Raw genomic sequence first — 16,679 nt, forward strand, 5'->3', positions numbered from 1 at the left:
AACTACTGCTAAAATTAGTTAGGTCTAAAAAATATAAACAGAGTATGAAATAAAGTAGGCCATGTCAGACTGAAACATTGTAATAATAAAGTTTGGCTGAATGTTTTGATCCCAATGTTTCTCACTTGGACTGAAAATGATAACTAAAATTTATTATACATATTGGTTTAAAACACACAGTGATACAGTTAGCAACCAAGTGTTGGTTTCTACTGCTGTTGGAAAAAGTTAATAGAATTTTTATCAGCGTAAACATACAAAACATAAATAATGTTTTCGATTTTCTTTTCCCCCTGCAAAAAATAAATAGGTGGGGTTAATATGCTGCAATCAGTAGTTTGGTTTCAGTTTTAAAACTTTATAATTAACTTAGAAATACTGTGAATAAATTTCAAAAGTAGAAAACCAGAACTCTTTATGTCCTATACCATAGATTCTGAAATAGATTCAGAAATGTTATGATCTGATTTAGTAATTTGGTTCTTGTAGAAATTACTTAACGTTTTAACCACAACAGCTTTGTAATTTAAACCAGGTGTGAAACTGGTCACGGCTACAGGCCAATTTCATGACAGGAAAAGCACAGGTGATGCTAACTTCTAGCTATTACGGTGTGGCAGGGAATAACCAAAACTAGAATCCTGAGAATGAAATGAGATTAAAATTGAACTTGACTATTACTTCTAGCTGTGCTGTGATACACTTAGGGTTGGAAATGAATGTCAAACAAGGTCATTGACAACTCACTGACCTACGAGATCATTATTGTAAAGACATGTGTCCCCTGAAGTGCTCACCATCCATACTAATTCAGTTTCAATTCTTTGTAAAGAAAAAGGAGACAAAAAAGAAAAAAGAAGGTTTGCTCTAAAACCTTAGCTTAAAACTCATTTAGGAATATTTAAATAATAATCGTTGGCATAGAAAAAATTCAAAATAAATAAATGTTTCGGCAATTAAAAGTACAATTCTTTGACGAAATGTTTAAATATTCACAACACAACTTCATAAAAAAGACCCCCTCAAAAAAAGGTAAACTCAATTAAGAAAAACAAGTAGTGCACAAATTATTTGCTCACGCTTTTATTCTTAAAGCAATTTTTTTCTTGACAAATAGTTTTCAGTCAGAAATTCTATTTCAATTTTTAATCGATTACATACTGATACTGATGTAGTAATATAATGGTATGCTTAAGCTTTTCTTTCTTTTTTAAACAAATAAAACTTAAACAAAATGTATACTTTTTTATAGATTTCAAGAAATTATTCCCCAAATTTAACGTTTGAGATTCAACAGCAGTTAATATTATTAAAAGTGGCTGATCAAACTTTCTACAGTTGTTAAAACAGTTTTTTTTGGAATAAGGCAATAAAAGACAAACAAATTTGTTTGACTCTACAGTTAGCTACATAAGGGACAAAAATCATCAAATCGAGAAAATGTTTAGAAGCTACGTTACACTCGATGATGTTACTTAAAATATGTTGCATTGTTCGTTTTTTTATTCGTTTCCTTTTTTCGTTCGGAATTTGAAGCCGCCCGGCTTCCGTAGGTCACATTCTGCTCGGTTATGACCCCTCCCCACGGAAGCTGTAGCAATCTGCCACTTAAAAAAATAAAAATCCTGAAACATTAAGTAAAGTAATTCATTATACATACTAATTATTACCATATATTATGTGAAATATTTAAATTAAGGAAGTATGAATGAACCTATTTTTAATCGATTAATTGTAAAATCACACAGCAAAAAAATAGTCTGTATGTTTTATTGTGAAACGCTGAAAGTCTTCTTTTTCCGGCGTGATTTTAGTATATCCCCTGACTTAACACTTCCTGATTCTTTTACCCTCATGGGGTATTTTCGCGTTCATGACGTGAACGCCGTTAAGGGGCAGTGTTAATGTCGGAGACCTGAAGGTGAGATGAAAGTTATATTATTATCACTAATACTGTTAATATTTAAAGGTAAGAGTCTGCAGATTAAAGGACGTGCAGTCTGTCGCCTTCTTGGACTTATTAAGGAGGCGCAACATGGCAAGTTAGGGAATGAATGGAGTCTATTAGCAACCATACATAAAATCATTCTTTTATAGGAAAGGGCTACAAGATTATTCCTCTAATGCTGAGCAGAAATTGTCTACATTAATTAGGACCGAAGGGGCAAAACAGTGGAGTCAGTCTTTGCTCAGTGCTTCATGTCACATGTGTGACCAGGATGTCTTTAGTCAAAGTTTTGATCCTTTGATCGTGTTGTGTCCTTATTCGCTTAACAACGTGTATTGTGGGTTTTAGGCAGACAGTGTTTTACACTGAGATAAATCTGAGTTTATTTAGAAGTTTTATTTAGAAATATGTGCTTCATAAAGGACAAGTTTCACAATTTTCAGCAAGTGAATTTAGCATTCACATGCTGTTGGAGACAGTTATAATGTAGTTTTGTGAAATATGTGTGTAAAGTGCATGAAAATTAGATAATGCGAAAACTTGAAAATTTGCATTAACCCAGATTTGGGTATTTTAAACAGAATATCTACCTCAATGACCAATATTTAAGTGAAAGTTTTCTTTATATTACATTTTCTAGAAGAATCAGTTTCATCTTTGATACCGTCCGTGTTTGAGACTGAATACTCTCATTTTGGTGGAAGGCCTTGTTAAAATCATGGCTTTTGTCTCTTTAAACAGACGGGCAGATAGATGGCTGCCTGGGTGCTACGTCGACCGGTCTTTAGGCTACGCTGCCTCCAAACCTTAGGAAGGGATTTTACCCAGGCTCAGAACATCCATCACCCCACAGAGGACGAGACGGATGAGCATGAGGGAAAGAAAGGAGCATTTCAACCCCATGAGGCCTCCCTCCAAGGAGGCTACCGGCTGCATTACACCCCATCTTCATATCATCACTCTGTGGGTAACACTGCAAGATCCCGGAGCCAGACTGATAATGAGGAGGATGAGCTGTCTCTCGCCACTTTGGCACCCACCTTCCGGCAACAAAGCAATCGCTACAGTGTGAGTAGCTCAAGACACCTTTCCAGCTCGAAAAACACACTTCTAGACTTGGCTCTCAGCAAAGATCACAAAACTGAGATGCCATCAGCGTCACAGTTTCACAGACAACCCGTACCACCAGATACAAAAGTAGATACTCGTGCCTTCCACAAATGCAGGCCTGAGTATGCGTCCATGACCCTTGACCTCACCCAGCGGCCCCACACAATAGAATGGGAAGAAGCCCTGCACCTGCTCCAAAAAGTGGGTGTTCTAAGAGGCAGCATGAAGCCATCTGATGTTTCTCAGTTTCTCGTGGAACTCAGCTGCTTACATGCATACAAAATGTCATTAGTGAGGAATAACCAATACTTCATCATGCTCCTGCGGTATTCTGTGGAAAACCTGCGCCTCTTTACTGATCTGCAGCTGCTGGAAGTGCTGCAGGCGTTTGTATGGCTTGATATTCCTTCCACCCACACCCTCCTTGGGCTGTATGAGACTGAGCTCAGCTGCCGGACCAAGCAGATGACCTTGCACCAGTTGCTGTTCGCTGCTGATTTGTGGCGCTGTATCGGGAGACAGGTCCCCCAGTTCTTGCAGCACCTTTATGACTCAGTCCAACTGTATCTGGGCAAGATGGGGATCCCTGAACTAGTCCAGCTGTTGTATATAATGGGAGAAGGTAGGCATTGCCCAAAAGACTTGATCCACCCTGTACAGCAGCTTCTAATGAGCCATTTACATCAATTGAACCCAGAGGAGATTGGCATCATATGCTTGGGGCTCTTTAAATCCCAAACCTCAATGTCTGAGACTGCAGTGACTCATATTGTTGATAAGGCACACTCTAATGTGAGGGATATGAGTGACTTTGCTATTGTGAATGTGATGAAATTCTTGCGTTACAGCTACCTGTACCACAGAGAGTGGATGGAGGCCATGACACATGAAATTCCCAGACGAGCCCCAAAGATGGGTGTTCAGGGGCTGATGCATGTGGCACTTACCTGCTCTGCACTTCATTATCGTAATGATGACATCCTTATTTCTGTCGCTGAAAGAGTTCCTTCACTGGTGCCACACTGCAGGAGTAAAGACTCCAGCAAACTGCTTTGGGGCTTTGGTAATTTACAGTTTCTCCCTGGTCAGAGTCCAAGTTTCTATCCAAGTCTTGCAGAAGGTCTGAGACAAAGGAAAGCTGAATTCCAACGATACCCAGAGCATTTGCTCAGTGGCCTTCTAGGCCTGGCCTTTGTCTCTCAGTTTCCAGAGGACCTACTTGCACTAGCTTTGAGCCCTGACTTTGTAAAATTAGCACTGAAATCAACACAGCTAGATCTGAAAAAAGACTTATACACTTTGGATGGAACCGTGGCTCTAGAGTTGCCTCAGTGGACTGGCCCACGACTAAGCTGTGAACTAAGGAAGGAGGTTGCTGACCTGCTGTGGAAGTTTGCTCAATCAGATGTGTGCCAAAAACCTGAGGTACAGGAGGCAGAATCTGCTCTGCAAGATCTGCTTGGGGGAGAGAAATTTGTATGTAAGAGAATGATTCTGCCTCACACTCGCTCCATTGATCTGGAAGTACATTTTGACTCCACTGGGCAGCCAATACCTGTCAATCCAGAATCCCACACAGCCACATTATCTGCTCCTGAGAGGGATTCGCACAAATTTAGTTCAAACCGAAGTTTTGGAAGAATAAGTAAAGGACTATCTATAACTGATGAACTTTTAGCTCAGCTAATAAACACTAAAAGCACCAAAGGACCTTTAACCCAATCCCCCAAGTATACAACGCTTCGCAGAGTAGAACCCGATGAAGGAAGACTGCTTGACACAGGCATCCATCTCACAGATGACATTATAGAAACTCTCACCAAAACTGGTAGCCCAGGCAATACTCCAAAAGATGCCAAGGGCACAGTCAAGCTTGCAATCCAAGTCTCCAACCGGAACCACTACTGCTGCCACTCAAAGCAATTATTGGGTATGCATACCATGAAGAGAAGGCAGTTGAAGTTGGCGGGGTACAGGGTTGTAGAGCTCAGCTATCACGAATGGTTCCCGATGTTGAGGAAAAGCAGGACTGAAAAGCTGACATACCTCCATTGCAAAGTCTTTGATAGTCTTTAAGGATTGTCTGATCTCCAAGAGCTAAAAGAAAACCCAGGAACCTTCTGCAAACTATGTAGGCACTTAATCATCTGTGCAGTGTTTAGTTTGATTCCTGATAAGGAGGTCAACAGGTAATCTCTGCCTACTGATGACTTTTTGTACCGTGTTTGGAATTTTGTTAAACTCTGACTTTACAAAGTATTTTTATGGACATATTGTAAATAAAAAAAACATTTAACCCAGATAGTGAGAGCAGTGTTTTTTCTTTCAAATAAGACTTTATTCAATAGAATTTATGGCCTCTGAGGGCAGTGTGCCTCTTTCAAGTATAATCAGAATGCTGTGCTGCTTTGTGCATGAAAGTCACTTAAGTGTTCAACTGATGTGAAGTTTGAATGAAGTATTGTGACTTTTAATAAACCGTGAAATCTGTTATATAATTTGACAAAAGGATTAAAATTATCGGCCACCAAAAAAACTAAATGGAACATAATTTCATTGCTGCACCTATTCGAAAATAGAGTTTGTCTGTCACGAAGGTCAGATATGACTTATCAGTGTCTTCTTGCAAGGCTTTACAGGAAAAACTAAAATCCTCTTTGAGCTGACGCAAACAGCTTTTGTTCCTCAAGTACCTTTTTTTTTTTTCCCTTTACAAAGGTGGGTCATAAATTTTGAACAGCTTTTATTTAAGTAGTTGAACAAAGCCACAATCCAAGGATGTTTTTAAATAACAGTTTTATTTCACAGGCTAGCTGTGATATCCTTTAAATCTATCCCTACCTCTACATAATGTTATTTTATTTAGTAAATAATCAGTAAAATAGCACTCATGCCCCCAAGTGTTTTTGTGACATCTGATGCAAAATGTTTTATGTGCCTGATGCACTACTGTAAAGTGAAACTGTGGCAGTATACCAGGTGACTGAATCGACTACATCTTTTCTGCAAAATGAATGCGTTCACAAAAGGAGAGATCACCTTTTTGGACGCATGCAAAACCACCTTGAACTGAGATGTGACACTTGAATGTAATATGATTTATTTTATCAAATAAAATGTGCTGTTACAAAAAGACTGAGGAAAAAAATTATGGAACTTTTGTTGTTGCAGAGTGGTCAAATGCACGTTATATGAGTTTCTTATGAAAATTAGTTAATTCATTGTCTCGTTATGATGTTCTGAGCGTGTTAATTACTAAAAACTGTGAATGCAAAGCAATTCAACAGCTCAAAGTCGAGATGCCTCGCGCCACATTGTCGATGAGTGCTTTTTAATTAGGCTTTCAAATGCATAACAATTAACCAAATTTGAAGTGAGGAAGAAAATGTTTATGCAAAGGAGTTGCTTCTCTTTAGTTAAATTATCATATTATGCTTTAGATCAATCCCTGAAGAGAAAGTTTGGATGTGGCCCTGGGGTTAAGGACTCTCTGGGGAGGGTACAGGTGTGTTGTGCTTCCCCAAAAATGGTCCTAACAATCCTGCTCCTTCTTTCCTGTGTGACCCAGAAACTGGTCGTGTTGGTGCTTTCATCTCATCTGCCGCCCTCACACCGCAGGAAAGGCAAACAGCTCCAAGGACCCCTGCAAGCAAGCACCGGCAAGAAAAACGGTATTTAATGACACTACTTTTAACGTCGAGACTACATTCTGGTGTGCAAAGACAAGGTTCTTCAAAGCCAAACGCCATGTTACTGCTGAAAAACACCACATTTCCCAAAAGTCTCGTTGACTTAAATTTTGATTAGTCCAAGCAATAGAACAACACAATTTCCTGTTGCTCATTTAGATGATATAAATCTTTTTATTCGGCTTAAGCTTTAGATTGGGGAAAAAATGTATTAAGAATGTATTATGGGAAGAAGAAGAAGAAGAAAAAAAAAAAAAGCACAGTGGGAGTGAAGACGTATTCATTCACCAGTACAGCTGTCAGAACGCGTGGGAGTGCCTAATGATCCCCAGGAGGGGTTTTAGAGAGCTACAGGAGGAAGTGTAGTTAAGGCTGACTTAGATGAGTGAACCGACATGGCTCCGTGCTGAAAGGGTACCAGCAGAGGGCACTCTGCACACAGGAAACTACACATCATGTCTGAATGACTGATGAATTCATACTTTTCCAGTATGACTCCTTTGTATTTACACAGGATATTTCCATAAGACGTTAATATAAATGCAGGCTATACATCCCTGTGATCACAATAGAGAGAAGTCTTTAAACGGCCTGTGTAAAGGAAAATTAATTTCACGTCAGTTTAATATTTAACAATAATGGATTTGCTACAAAAGGAGAAGAAACGTGTTCGGGGATAATAGGTGAATTTTAATAAGGTGGAAATGTGTTGATAAATACTACTCCTTCTCCTCACAGATCACAAAAAAAAATCATAGTTTGCCACTTTCAAGTCGGTGCTATGCCTGCAGCTACAAATTTCACACTTCTGAGTGTGCAGGAAGCATGCTTTTGAAGTTCAGATGATTCACTTTCTCATTTAGCACCATTTTCTTTGGATTCAAAAGTCATTGGATTCAAACTCATTGGATCGGCAAATAAATCCCTTATCCACATTGGGAGAACACGCTGCCTTGCTCACTAATGTGTCAGCTCTATTATGTTTTCAGGTTGATGCTAACAAGGGCAAACATGTTTAGGGAATAGGGGCTGCCTGCCACGGAGCACTAGTTTATTAGAGCGCGTGGAGTAATGGGAATGATTATCGGCTCAGATGGAATCATTATGCTGTTGTTATATTGTAGTCTCTATAATCTGCCAGGCAGGTGCTAAACGTTTCTCTACTTGCTCATGTCTCACAGATGATAGAACATTTATTCAGTTATTAACTGGCTAAGAACAAGGAAAGAGAATACTCATTAGGCTTGGATATCTTTTTTTTTCCCAAATGTGACCAGTGTTTCACCGGTTAATAGAAGAGGCTCTGGCAGAGTGAATGCTCTCTCAGTAATCCCTGTCTTATTTGCATTTCAATTCTTTTGCTTTTCTCAGGCAGGAAGTTAATCCAGCAGTGTCTGAATGCAGCCTAAGCCTGCATCTACGTTTCTTAAATTATCTCAACACAGAGATACTACTGTCTGTATGCCATAATTCCTTACTTTAGCTTATTGCATGTAACAGACAAATAAAAAAAAGTCACATATTCTTTAAGCACTGATGCAACACCCCTACTACAACTTGTCACTGGAAAAAAAAAAAAAAAAAAAAAAAAAAAAAAAAAATCCACTTCATATACTTCTGGGACTTGGATCCCTGACAGTCACAAGTGAAGAAAACAGGTACGGATTAGCTCCACATATGCAAGTGATGTTCTCTAGAGAGGCTACGACAAATGATCCGCATCACAAATTTACAGCCTGATGTTAGTAACTGCTGCCAATGTCCTGAAGGTTTCTTTATCACTCCCTCTCAGTGCCACTTCCTTTTTGACCCCTTCAGTAGCACTCAATAAAGTGTCTGGATCCCTGCCTTTAAAATTCCAAACACACACACAGTGCTAAACCAACTGCTGCAGCAACACGACTGATAAGGAGTGTTTGCATTCAGCACTTGTTTTTCAGTCTATTCATAAACCTTTATTAACTTAACCAGGTTCATGATTGGCCTGGTTTCTCATTTATCAGCGGATGGACCTATTCACCTATAAAACTGTGGGCTTGGCTGGATTTCAATTAACATTGCAATTTTTATGTGTTTTATTAAAAAAAACAAAACAAAACAAACAAGGAGGATATGGAATATGTCCTTCAAACCAGGAACCCTGGTATTCTTTTATATCCTTTGACTTGACAGCAGCAGGGAGATTGACGATGGATGGAATCCATCCAAACTATCAATTTGCACACAGTGACATTAGCAAGTGGCCAATGAAAAGATCTACAACCAAGGCCAGGCACTTTAATGAGGGAAGGTTGAACATAAGCACAATAATAATAACAATATGTAAACTGGCAAATTAGTTAAAAAATTCATCAGAAATAAACACTTGCAAGAGAGAAATTCCAGCAATTAAGGCATGTGCTGTAGTAATTAAATTCCCCTCAACTGGACTCTTTTTAGCAATGTTGTAAACAATGAATTTATATGAGGGGGAGGAAGTTCTGTGTTTTTAAGATAATCAACATTATGTGTTCTCCGCTGTGTGTGAAATGTTCAAGATGACACTTGCGCAAACAGCTTTGTGTTGCAAAACAGCACTGCTGTCCTCTTAACCTCCGCCTTTGGTCCCACTGACCACTGCAGTGCAGCGCAGAACAGTCACGGTAATACAGGTCCATTATGGGATATGCTTGGAGGTCACCCCATGATGACACCCCATACTTAGGCATATGAATTTCAGTTGGCATATCAAGAGCGTGTTGAGGTCAGTTTTGTAACTGTCCAATAATATTCTATAAAGTTATACATATTTTTTTCTTTAATCAAATCCCATTATTGAGACTATATGGATGGATATGATTTTTTTTCCTGCCAAATCTCCTTCTGTACACTGTAATTGCTTTGGCATAGTTGTTTCATTGTCACTGATGGGATTCCTACTGCTGCAGGATTCAAATCAACCAAGCAGGAAATTTGCACGAAATGGTGGCTGTCCATTTTGGAGGAAATTCTGTAACACAATAACCGGTGTCATATGACATTTTTTTTTACCCCTTTATTAAAATGACAATCCAGGCTACAGCTGGTTTCGATGATTGTATAATTACTAATTTGAAACTTGATTCGGACACATTTCAGGTCACAGGATATTTCAGGAGGATGGGTGAATATAAGCTGCAGATGCATACGTAAGAACAGGAGTTAAAGTTTTAATCAATGATGATATCAATAAAATTCTAATGTTGGACACATTTACCAGAATCCCAGGCCAAAAATAGCTCATATAAAAACATAGAGCTTGCAAGGTTTCAAACGTTTTTTGTGTGATCGTTGAAGAGGACTGGGTCATTGCCTCAGAGCTACATATGGCACTGCGGTCCTTTAAACATGCCGACGACCTAATTAAACAGCATACTGATTAACAATTTATTAGCAATTCTGTATGCACTGACAAGGATCTCTTTTCAACTTCGGTAAGATAATATGACAGGAAAACAAAATTATTAAAGAAAATAGTATCTTCAAAAAATATTAACGACTTAGTTTACATATTCAGGCAATTTTAATTTTAATGAGTTTTTTTTTGCTGCTAGTTAATCTCCAAACTATGTTTGACTTGCTTCAACCATAAACTTAATTGATATTTGAATGTAATACTATTTTAGAGGGAATAGTGCTGCGATATGCTGAATCCAATCCAAATCTTCACAACTACTCATGTATAAACACAACATACAAAAGATGTACCATAAAATGTTGAAATGTTGATGTAACCAAGAAAGGAATTTGCGCTCTTTCCTCATCTGACTCATATTAATCTTGTTTTTTTTTGCATATATGAAAGCAAAATAATCAACTCTCAGATTATTATCATTACTCACTGCAATAATGACTATATTTGATGTTGACAGTTGAGTTATAGCCTTTATGATGTGATTTTTCTAGTTGACAAAATGACCATATATTTATTTGTCATGCTTGATTGTAATTTTTTTGTAATATCATGTAGAGCAGCAGAAATATCAAGAGGTGATGTAGTGATTGCAACATCAGGAAATGGAGCAAACATGAAAGTTTAATCCTCCGTCCCTTTGATGCTTTGCTATAAAACCGATTTCTTTATTCCGCATCCTCAGCTTCACCTCTTAGGTATAGATTTTTATTTTATCCATATGTTTTATAGTAGAATAGGATGTGAGCATTATAGAAATTTGCTGTATCACATGAATGTCTATTATGTAGGTATTTTCCTTTGTTCTAGATGTATCACAGAGTGATGAAAACTGCTTTACAGTGCCAAAAAAAACAAAAACCCAACTTCTAACTTAATAGGACTTCACATGTGAGTTTGTAAATAGACTTCAGTTATCCCAGTAGACAAATGTAAAGCGATGTGTCAACGTCTGCGTGATGATTAATTGCATTATCTCAGACATTCAGCGATCAGATATTGAGATGTGAAGGGGGAGTAGTTACAAAGGCAGACAAGTCGCACACATGTGTCTGAAAACACCACACCCACTGCTGTTTGCATAAGTGAATTCTCTCTGTACCACATTATATCATGCAGATGCATGCGGATGTTGACAGGCCAACGTTGGTTGATGAAAGAGCTGGAGAAATTTAAAATCTTTCCAATGTTAGAACTTCTATTTATAAATCATTGATGAATTTTACAGTACATTCACATTGCTTTGACACTGCAAAACATTGTGCCCTGCTGCACATTAATGCAGGACATTTCCATTTCATGACCATGGCATTGGTGGGGGAGTTAAGATGGAAATTGTGATGGTGTATTGCAACATTCCTGCATGGAATCAACCCAGTTAAATCAAATTGGAAAATTGGACATCCTTTCACACACTCACCTTATGGCAAAGAAGGACCAGTGGCCGTTTTAGTTGAGTTGCTTGCGAGGAGGGTATTTTCTTCAACTGTAATAGGTGCTGTCAGACCGAAAGGAATGTTTAAAATTGGTGTACAGTCCCCAAAAGGTCAGAGTGGACAGAAAATAAGAAGATCTACTGAAAGGGAAACGATAAATGTCAGGGAACAACAGCACGCACAGCAGGGAAACTGCACATCCAAAGGGAAGATTGAAAAATAAGAGCTATTTTAAGTTTCCCAGAAATGCCAAGTGTATAAGAAACTGAGATTCCAGAGCTGTTTTGCAGTGCAGGGGTTTATTCTTTTGCACTCCCAGAAATAATAAATGAATGAATGAATGAATGACACTCTGTGAGAATGAAGGACATTTTTTTGTTTTGTATTGTTCCCTCACTGTACCGTGTATGAAGACTAAGCAAATGCAGGTTTCCACAGCTGCTGTCAAACCCACATATTTAATGGATCTGACAATGATGGAAACCCAAAGTGGTTGACCTCATTCTTCAAAAATGATGCATTATGGCACTTTCTGATCAGAGGGAGTTCTTAATAATTTCGGTCTTTGTAGCTTAATGCTTATCAACATATCCTGCTGCTGATTAGACTCTATTCCTACTTTAATCCAGACAACTTAATTATACAGAACATGTCAGACTTCCAAGGACGCTCTTATTCTGAGTGTGGTAAATCCAAGTGTGAATATTTAATGTTGCCATCTTCCTGTGCCATAGAAATTCAGTCTCCTGGGGAGAAGAGGAGGGCATATAGGGTAACTAAATGTCTTTTATACATATATGCATGAACAAAATTTCATTTCCGGAGATTAATAATCAGAACCACATTGTGTACAGCCCCATAATATAAAGCAAAAAGAAGTATTGCTAATGTAACATATTTAGGTTAATTACATCATCTGCGCTAAGTAACAGTAAATAAGGAAGGTCCATAAACAAAGGCTGGCACTGCCATCTGCAGTCATCACAGCAGGTGGTGGTGTGTGAGCAAGAGCTTACGTTGATTAATGTACTTGATATAGCTGCTGTCCTAATAATAAAATTATAGTGTGATAACATACAAAAAGTAGTACAAGTTGCTATAGCAACCTGCCTTTTTTTCTACTTGACTATTTTCCTGTGTGTGGATGTTGCTTTGATCTAGTAGCCAGTGGCTAGGTGAGGAGTTTAACTGTGTTATAACCAGTGGGAGAATTTGCCCTGCGGGGCAAAAGGAAGCCATCAAGTTTGAAAGCAACACTCAGATTAAAGAGGATGAGATCTGATGTAATGTGCTCACATGAGTTTATGATATTCTAGGAATTGGTTGCCATGTTTTAATAGTTGGGTTCTTTTCTTACATGATGTCTAACAGGACACAGAACCAAAAAAGGAGAATTTGGATGGAAAATATTCTTTCAATATGCATGTAAAACCCCACACAAACTCAGGTATTTTCAAATATGCAGGATATGTGATGAATTATTAACAGGCATTGTGAAATCTAAAATAGTCTCTTTGAATAATTTAGAGTCTTAAGAATTTCGTATTGTAAAGCAATGTGGAAATTGAATTTTGACCACATTTTAAAGGCGCTTTGAATTAATTTCGACATTACTTTAAATGTATTCCAATTCCAGTGCAAAAGATCTGCACTTAGTATCATCATTAAACACGGCTGCATGGCGGTATAGTTGTTAGCGCTGCTGCCCCACAAGGTCGGCGGTTCGGTCCCCGGGCCTGGGGCCTTCCTGTGGGTTTCCTTCCACCGTGCATGTTTAGGTTGTCTCTGTATGTTGGCCCTGCAATTGATTGGCAACACATCCAGGGTGTACCCCACTCTCGCCAAATGTGAGCTGGGATTGGCTCCAGCACCCCCCGTGACATGGAAACAGATGAGCGGTAACAGAATGAATGACTAAAACACCTCTGAGGAAATTTTTCTCATGGTCGGTGAACTCCGCTGCAGCAGGTGGCTCTGGCGTCACAAAGTAGACAAGCGTATCAGTTTTCACGCTTTCCAGAGATGCTCACTTACTTAGCACCTGAGTCTGTCACCAGAAGAATGTACTTAATGCCCGCAGTTCATATTCACATAAAAAATACAACTGCATGCCTCTGGTTTTTTGTTTTGTTTTTGTCGTATTGACACATTTTTTTTTTTTTGTGTACAGACACACACACACCCATAAAAAGAAAAAAAAAAAAATATTAGGAGGGGGATTTCATTCTCCCTATAGGCACGAATGAACATGGTGTTGTGTTAAGTGATCTGTACTCAGTGTGTCAGGCCTGCAGTCACCTGAGCTGCTGTGGCTGATGCCACAGTGGCAGATCCAGCTGCGTTCAGGATCCATCAGGGATTGAAATGCGTTCTGATTATTTTTACTAAAGTCATCTATATTTACAGTACTGCACCAGAGCTTGGCCTTATTTTTAATTCAAAGAATGCAGGATAGAAAAAAAAATTTTAAAAAAATAGAATGTGCTAAATATTACGCTTACCATCCCCTAGACAGACAGTCTTTGATGGAGACGCTAATATGTAAGAGTGAATACAATGTACACAATTTAATCATTTTAATTTGTCCACATACAAATTTCAAACAGTTATTAATACATATTAACTTTCTAATATTTTTTTCAACATATATAAAGATCTTGTTAAATATTCACTAGATTGTCCTGCTTGTGTCGGCTTTATAGGCATTCATTTTCATGTAGTCCAGGAAGATTCACTGTGACACGACTGTTAGTAGGCAGCTAAAATAAGGTTTAATCCTTAGGAAACAATGTAGGAAAATTCCAAATTGCTAAGGGCACATGTAAACCACTATTTGCTGATTTTTTTTTAATGATGTTTTGTCATCTTTCAAATGCTCTTAAGGCATAAGTTTTTTGTTTATAGGAAAATGGAACAACCCTTGTCAAACATGCTGAAGTCTAGTGGTTGACTCTGCAATTTTGACGCGTCTTTAGGGAAATCTGAAAAACCTTGGCAGTCAACCAACAATAGCCTGTCAATTACCTAGTACGCTGAGAACAACAGGAGCTGTGTCTTACATAAATTTCGATGAGCTTCGTCAGCTAACACTCGCAGAGCTCTGACAGAGTCGTCTCAGTCCTTTAGCTTGTTAGGAGTTTGTCTAGCTGCACGATACTCGAGTAACTTGAAAGAACTGTTTTGATGCACTTGCCACCAGTGCACAGTACACAGCCATGAGCTAATAACGCTTCCCAGAGCGCTTAATGAGGGAAGATATGAATGGTCAAATGCAGTTAATGCTGAGGCATTGGCTTACCGCTCTTTGATGTGCCTCTTTTTGAATATTAATGATATTCATAACCTATTTGCTACTTCATTTTATGGAAATTCCAGATGGCCTTGTTACCGTGATGCATTCATAGAGGATACAAAGATGCTGTTGGCACAGCAACAATATAATTATTAGGAGAGTGTGTGCATAAACTTCTTAATAAGGCCCAACAATTTTGCATTGCAGCGGTATTCACACTTGTTCTGGATGTCTGAACAATTGGGGAAATGAATGTCAAAGTCCCAGTCTCATTATATTAGAACGACAACGACAAAAAAAAAAGTCAGGGTGAAGACATTTGTCTGAAAGCTTGTATATGGCAGTCCTCCCTGGGGTTCAGAAGATGGTTACCCAACACCCCCACCTTGCCATCTGTCTGGATCCATTGTAGCTTGCTGTAAATCCCACAAGCATTCCCAAAGCAAAGAGAGACAGAAACACAGGAAAGTGCTTTTAGGAGCCACAGTACACCCTGAGCCTGTCACAAGCGTTGATGACATTAGAGTCCTGTTGTGCCTTGAACTTTACACTGCTTAAAAAGTTATCCTCAAGTTTAAATGTAATAGTGTCTGACCAGCTGTGAACCAACAGAGAGGAAGGCTTTTCTCTTATCTTCTGTGGACGATGCTGCAGAGCCAGCATAAATATCTCTCCTGAGTGTCCTATAATGCACTGAAACATAGGATGACCAATAAAACCACTGCTGCACTTTCTTTTTATGGCTGTGCCTATGTTACTGTATAATTCTTCCCAAGTGAAGTGAAGTAAGAATGGCTTCTGAACAGCAACTCATGAATACAAAAAAAGCTAAAAAAGGATAACCAGCAGGTATTTGCATTTCTTTATGAGATGTCCTCAACAATTATTTAAATAGACAATAGCCTGTGACCAACATGTCAGGGTTTATGCTTTTTTTTATTATATATTATATATTTATTTTATTTTATTTTTTAACTGTGTCACATCATTTATGTGGCGCTTTCCTGGGGTGAATATATTTAATTTCAGGATAAGCACACATGTATTGCTTCCACTTAAAGTTTCTAAATGGGGTTTAGCTGTATTTAGCAGTACAACATGATCAACCTGCATTTACACATACGTTGCAAAAACTATGTATATGTAAATAATGTTGCAGAAATAAAAGGAATTGAAGATGAAGAGTTTTAGTTTGTCACACCAAAGATGCACTGCACTCAGGAGCCATTTAACTTTTGCACACACTTCTTCATGAGCTGTACCTTTGAGCACAATAGTTAGATAAGCAGCCTTGGTGCCAGTTGGTATTTGCTGCTGTATGCTTCACTCCTCTTAGAGGGTCATGATTTTGGTCTATTATTATGCAAATACACAGCACTGCAGTCAAAGTTATTTCCCTTCAACTCCAAATTCATTAATGTCAGTGTAGCCAAACAAGATAATCTAATTGATAATCTTCACAGTCAAACCAATAGTGGATAGCCTTGGATCCATATTATATGTATTCCTCATTTATTCGTTGCTCTGAAACATTTGACTAAATGTGGTGTTCCCCTGGAATCAATCCTAGGCTCATATTTAATTGACATGTTGACTTTGTGTCACTCCTGCTGTAATTATATGGATAACACACAATGACTTATTTCCCTGAGCCGCTTTAGAATGGCATCGAAATGATTGACAATGAAGTATATTGTAATTTTTTACTTTTTTATTTTTTTGGACGTTCGTTAAATAGTTATTAGGGAAAAAAAACTAATGGACAAGAAACACC

General features: G+C 38.3%; 1 protein-coding gene across 2 annotated transcripts in view; it reads left to right on the top strand.

Moving 5' to 3' along the window:
• Positions 1-1,833: 1,833 nt before the first annotated feature.
• fastkd5 (FAST kinase domains 5) overlaps positions 1,834-16,679 on the top strand; it is a 72,844-nt gene continuing 57,998 nt past the window's right edge. Inside the window, exons 1-3 of one of the 2 annotated variants that reach the window (XR_003842354.1) lie at positions 1,834-1,921; positions 2,690-3,016; positions 6,627-6,729. Coding sequence is in view for 1 of the 2 variants with exons in the window: in XM_029530244.1 (XP_029386104.1) it covers positions 2,702-5,134 (2,433 nt within the window). In the remaining variant the exon portion in view is untranslated. Of the gene's footprint in view, positions 1,922-2,689; positions 5,353-6,626; positions 6,730-16,679 lie in introns of those variants that run through there. The other variant, XM_029530244.1, reaches the window with a different exon arrangement.

The sequence above is a fragment of the Echeneis naucrates genome, chromosome 21 (assembly GCF_900963305.1).
Source record: "Echeneis naucrates chromosome 21, fEcheNa1.1, whole genome shotgun sequence".
Taxonomy (NCBI): domain Eukaryota; kingdom Metazoa; phylum Chordata; class Actinopteri; order Carangiformes; family Echeneidae; genus Echeneis; species Echeneis naucrates.